The 5,808-nt window shown below is 45.2% G+C and overlaps 2 protein-coding genes across 2 annotated transcripts; both read left to right on the top strand.

The window, feature by feature from the left end:
* The first annotated feature begins 912 nt into the window (after positions 1-912).
* LOC109187167 lies at positions 913-1,911 on the top strand. Its single transcript, XM_019337288.1, has one exon. The coding sequence runs from the start codon at positions 913-915 to the stop codon at positions 1,909-1,911; it is 999 nt and encodes a 332-aa protein (XP_019192833.1).
* LOC109187166 lies at positions 1,908-5,572 on the top strand. The gene is made up of 4 exons (XM_019337287.1): positions 1,908-2,159; positions 2,277-2,638; positions 3,120-4,270; positions 4,380-5,572. Exons 1-4 carry the CDS (start codon positions 1,908-1,910, stop codon positions 5,570-5,572), a joined length of 2,958 nt encoding a protein of 985 aa, XP_019192832.1.
* The last annotated feature ends 236 nt before the right edge of the window (positions 5,573-5,808 follow it).

The following is a 5,808-nucleotide window of genomic DNA, read 5'->3' as shown; positions in this document are numbered from 1 at the left end:
TTATTAATATTTATTTCTTTTTTCAATTAACCTAATTTCTGTTCTTTTTTTTCAATTTTTAATTTTCAATCCATTATTAATATTCATTTCATTTTCCAATTTACCTAATTTCCGTTCAATTTTTATTTGATAATGTAGAATATTATCGTGAAATATCTCTATTCCTTTTTAATTTCCGTTTTTTTTTTTCTTTTAATTTACCTTTACTATTCATTATTGTTTGGGCTTGAAATCAGATAAATAGGATTTTATTTTTAATTATAGTATAGATTATAAATTAAAAAGAATGGTCAAGTTTTTTATTTTCATTATATTACGAATTAAAAATTAGGATTTTTATTATACTTGAACAATAATATTACCAATTATATTATAGAATATAATACCATATATAATATTACCAATTAATAGATTTTAGTTAATTCCATTTTTCATTTTCTTACCAAATAAGCTTTATTAATTATTTGATCAATAAAATATTTAATTAACTACCAGGACTATGTGGTCCAATGGTATCCGGGTTGGACTTCCATTTGGAAGATTATAAGTTCGAGCCTCAGTGGAGGCGTTATTGGTTCTTATTGGTTCTTTGTGTTTCAATAGGTTGAGAAAGTATATGAACAGATACTACAATGTAATAGAGCCAGTAACTTTCAAAAAAAAAATATTTAATTAACTAATACAAAAGTAGTTTAGCGGACAACCTTCCAGTCACAGAGTAGCTCCGTCTTTTCCGAACGTGGGTTTCTCCGATCGTGCTCTAGCTCTCGTAATTGAATCGTGGCCCCCTCTCTTAGCACACGTTGAGAGAGTGTTTCCCTAGATTTCTAGGGCTTTATATTGTTTGGAATCATGGATTTGTTATTACGAAAATTTGCTATTCTGGTGATCTACATTCACCCCCGATTAGGCATGGATACCAGTCAAATTGAGGAGCGGTGCGCGGCCCTGAGTCTGATTGAGGAGGATGCCAGCGGATTGGAAGCGCCTGATGTCCAGGCTTGTCCAGATGCCTCGATCAAGAACAACCTGGTTGGGCGTTTTCTCACAGATCGGCCAATTAAATTTGAATTTATGCAACAGATTCTGGCGTCTGTGTGGAGGCCGGTAATGGGAATGCAAGTGTTAGCGTTGACGGACGAATTGTTCCTTTTCCAGTTTCCCCATCCTAAGGATCTCAATAGGGTCCTCGAAGATGGCCCGTGGACGTTCGAGAACAGCCTTCTCATATGCGAGACAGTCCCACCGGAAACCAGACCGGAGGATGTCAAATTGGATACGGTTTGTTTTTGGGCTCAGATTCATGGTTTACCGTCCGTGTTTGCAACTAAGGAATTTCTGGCGAAGATTGGAGATTACCTGGGTAGCTTCATCACCGTCGATCCGGGTAATTTTGGAGGATCATGGCGTAGCTATTTCCGCATCAGAGTGCGGATGGACATCAACGCCCCGCTGAAGAGGAGGATGAAACTATTGCGTAAAGATGGTTCATCACAATGGGTTTCATTCCGCTATGAGAGACTGGGTACTTTTTGCTTCTGCTGCAGAGTACTGGGGCACGTAGACAAGTTTTGTAAAAGAGTTTATGAGGAAGGAACAACCCCAGAGGAATTTCCATTCGGGCCGTGGATGCGTGCTGGACCACGGCGCCAAGTTCGACCAGTGGTGGCGAAATGGTTGTTGTCATCCCAGGCGACACTAATGACTCCATCTAATGTACCTGCTGCGGGTCCTACTCCAAGGGCTACGGTATCGCTGGAAGAAAATGGTGGCATACAGGGGGAACTCAAAAGGCGAAGGGAGGATAGTGGATCGTCGGGGAATGATCGGGAGGATGATGTAACAATGCTGGAATCTGTCAATATTCTGCCAAAGGCGGGTCTGGAGGGCCAGGCTCGCCTAGATCAATGAGTATCCTAAGCTGGAACTGCCGGGGTTTGGGCGGCACCCGGACAGTTCGCGAACTCTTGGGCATGGTGTCCAAGCAGCGGCCCTCGTTCGTTTTCTTAATGGATACGAAATCGGATGATGTTAAGGTGGAAGAAGTGAGAGTGCAGTTGGGGTGGGAAGGGGCTTTTGGTGTGGATCGGGTGGGTCAAGGTGGGGGTTTAGCTCTGTTTTGGAGGGATGCTGATGTTGTTACATTATTAAGCTTTTCGGTAAACCATATAGACGTGATCATTGATATTCCAGGTCGACCTAGTTGGAGGCTTACAGGCTTCTACGACAATTGGGATAGGGCATAAAGACCAGTTACATGGAACCTGCTGCGACAGTTGGAGACAAGATCGTCACTACCTTGGATTGTGGTGGGCGACTTCAATGACATTACAAGCTTATCGGAGAAGAGAGGTGCTCATTCACACCCGGAATCACTCATCGAAGGATTTAATGATGCCTTGAGTGGTTGCAGGCTAAATGATCTAGGAATGATTGGTGGTCGGTTCACCTGGGAGCGCGGCCATGGAACTGATGCTTGGGTTGAAGAAAGGCTCGATAGAGCAGTGGCAACGGTGGAGTGGACTGAATTGCATGAAGAGGTGATCGTTCAGAATCTGCATACATTGTCATCTGATCACACCGCCATCTTTGTGGATCTGGAAACGAGGCCGGTGCGTACAGCTCTGCGTAAGTTCAGGTTCGAATCAACGTGGCTGTTGGAGGAGGGGTGTTCGAAGGTGGTAGAAGAGGCTTGGCGCCAATCAGTGGGAAGGCCGTTCCAGGACAGAATTGAGCTATGTGGGAAATATTTGGGCAAGTGGGGGGGGGGGGGGGGGACATGTCAGGTTGTTTGGTGATCGTATTAAAATCATGCGGCGTAAATGTGAGAATTTGAAGGAGGATAGGAGCATGCCGGCGGTGAATGAATATTTATTTGTTCGTGGGGAGCTGGAGAAACTGTTGAAGCAGGAAGAAATATTCTGGAAACAGCGGTCCAAATAGTTGTGGTTGAAACAGGGGGATGCCAACACAAAGTATTTTCATAAGATGGCTACGGCTCGCCGCAAAAGAAATTTACTTCTGCGCCTCAAAGACCAGGAGGGACACTGGAGGGAAGGAACGGCTATGCACAGTGAAATATTGAGGTATTTTAATTGCATTTTATGTTCTGGTAATAGCAACCAGGCTCTGTTCCAACGTGTACAAAAACGGGTGACTGATGAGATGAATATCCCTATGTTACAACCGTTCACGTTAGCAGATGTGAAAGCGGTATTGTTTGCTATAGCACCAGATAAGGCATCGGGCCCAGATGGCATGTCCCCGGCCTTCTACCAACATTTTTGGCTGGTCCTGGGACATGATCTGGCAATGTTTATTTTGAATTGTATGGCAAACAAAGAGTTTCCACCGGGACTGAATATTTCAAATATTGTCTTACTCCCAAAGAAGAAAATTCCCGTAAAGGTGTCTGATTTACGTCCGATAGCACTTTGTAATGTTGCTTACAAAGTGTTTGCCAAGATGATGGCTAACAGGCTAAAAGAAACCTTGGGGGTGATAGTGTCACAATCCCAAAGCGCTTTTGTCCCTGAGCGGTTGCTAACCGACAATATTATTATAGCGGGGGAACTTGGTCACTACCTTAGGAGAAAGACGAGTGGGGTTATGGGGTGGACAGCATTAAAGCTGGACATGGCCAAGGCCTACGACAGGATGGAATGGGGGTATCTAGAAGGCATGTTGGGTGCTCTTGGCTATGCACAAGAGTGGATTCAGGCCATTATGCTATGTGTCTCAACCGTTAACTACACTATTCAGGTTAATGGGGAGGCCATTGGCTCGGTGTGTCCCACTCGGGGTATTCGCCAAGGAGACCCTTTATCCCCGTACCTCTTTATCTTGTGTGCTGAAGGTTTATCATTGCTGTTACAGCAGGCGGAGGCACGTGGTGATATACATGGGTTAAGGGTGGCCCGGGGAGCCCCGGCGATCACCCACCTATTTTTTGCTGACGACAGCCTGTTATTTTTCAGGGCCACACAGAATGAAGCGTTAAAAGTCAAAGAATGTTTACAGTTATACAGCGAGGCATCGGGTCAACAAATCAATTTTGACAAGTCCAATGCTGTCTTCAGTCTCAATACACTACCAGAGACGCGGGAGTTGATATCAAATTGTATCGGTGTTCATGTGGCGAAGGATCTCGGCCGTTATTTAGGCCTACCATCGAATGTGGGCCGGAACAAAATAGCTATTTTCAGGTATGTTGAGGAAAAAATACGGGACAGGATAGGAATGTGGCAACATAAGCTATTGTCAAGGGCAGGCAAAGAAGTCCTTATAAAGAGTGTTGCTCAGTCCTTACCTATCTTCACTATGTCAACTTTCTTACTGCTAAGACGGACGTGTGATTCTATCGAAAAATGTCTTAATAGGTTTTGGTGGGGCGGTGGAGGTAATGGATCTCGGGGAATTCATTGGTTATGTTGGTCTCGGTTATGTGTACCGAAGATGCTGGGGGGGACTAGGATTCAAGAAGTTGCATGAATTCAACTTAGCGTTACTTGCTAAGCAGGGGTGGCGACTGCTAATAAATCCGGGATCTTTAGTGAGCAAACTGTTAAAGGCAAAATACTATCCGACTACTAATTTTTTGGAGGCGAAAACTGGGAATAATCCAAGCTATTTGTGGCGTAGCATTATTGCCGGCCAAGAGGTGTTAAGGAGGGGGGTGGCACGGCGTATTGGTGATGGTGGAAATACGAAAATATGGGAATGGGGTTGGCTATCGGATAATGCTAATCCCAATCTTCACACGCCTTACGTTGAAGAGCTGAGTGAGGCCCGGGTGAGTGGTCTAATGATGAGCGATGGAAACTGGGATGTCGATATACTCACGAATATCTTTGAGGAGGCCGATGTACAGCGAATTTTAGCAACTCCTGTCAACCGCCTCTTTCCGGACTCGTGGAGGTGGATCGGTGATTTACGCGGGCAGTATACTGTGAAACACGGTTACAAAATGTTGATGATGGTGGACAGTCACGGGAATGAGGTGCAGAATTTTAAGGCGTGGAAGCTTTTGTGGTTGTTACCAGTCCCAGCTAAAATTAAAAACCTGCTATGGAGATGTGCTAGGGGGGTATTGCCAACACGCGAGAAGCTTAGAATGAGGCAAGTGTGGATAGGGGGTGGTTGTCCTATGTGTGGTTTTCCAGCAGAAACTCAAGGCCACCTCTTTGCCGAATGCTGGTTTGCTACGGAACTATGGGGCCAAACTGATTTGCTGCAGGGACGAACATGGACCGAATTCATGGAGGCTTGTATCACCAGTTCGGACGTGAAGATGGCGGTAAGGTTGGCTGTCATTGTGGAGGTGATCCGGTCATCCCGCAACGAGTGTGTCTGGAGGAGTGTATCGCCGTCGATCATGTCTATGCACAGTAAGGCTCAGGCGTTGCAGATTGTCTGGGAGGAAAATTTTGGCACCCAAGTCAGTGAGAGGAGGAGTGCCAACAATACGCCTTGGAGTCCACCGCCGCGGGGCCGGTTAAAGTGCAATGTCGACGCCGCTATTTCCCCGAGTGGTGTGGGCTTCGGCGCTATTCTACGAGACCATTCTGGGTGATTTGTAGCAGCGAAAAGTGGTTTTATTGTGAACATTCAAGACCCGTTCATGGCAGAAGCGATCGCGGCAAAGGAGGCTCTATCCTGGCTTAAGACGCTCAAGTCCTCGAGTATTAGTGTTGAATCGGATTGTTTAAATTTGTGTACCGCTTTTAATTCTTGCACGGTTGATTTTTCGTATGTAGGTTTAGTTGTTAAGCAATGTATTTCTATTGCTAAGGACATTGGTGACGTGTG

This window comes from Ipomoea nil, unplaced genomic scaffold, assembly GCF_001879475.1.
Source record: "Ipomoea nil cultivar Tokyo-kokei standard unplaced genomic scaffold, Asagao_1.1 scaffold1418, whole genome shotgun sequence".
Lineage (NCBI taxonomy): Eukaryota > Viridiplantae > Streptophyta > Magnoliopsida > Solanales > Convolvulaceae > Ipomoea > Ipomoea nil.
Note: the sequence above shows the minus strand (reverse complement) of the source record. Positions and strands in the feature narration are given on the sequence as shown.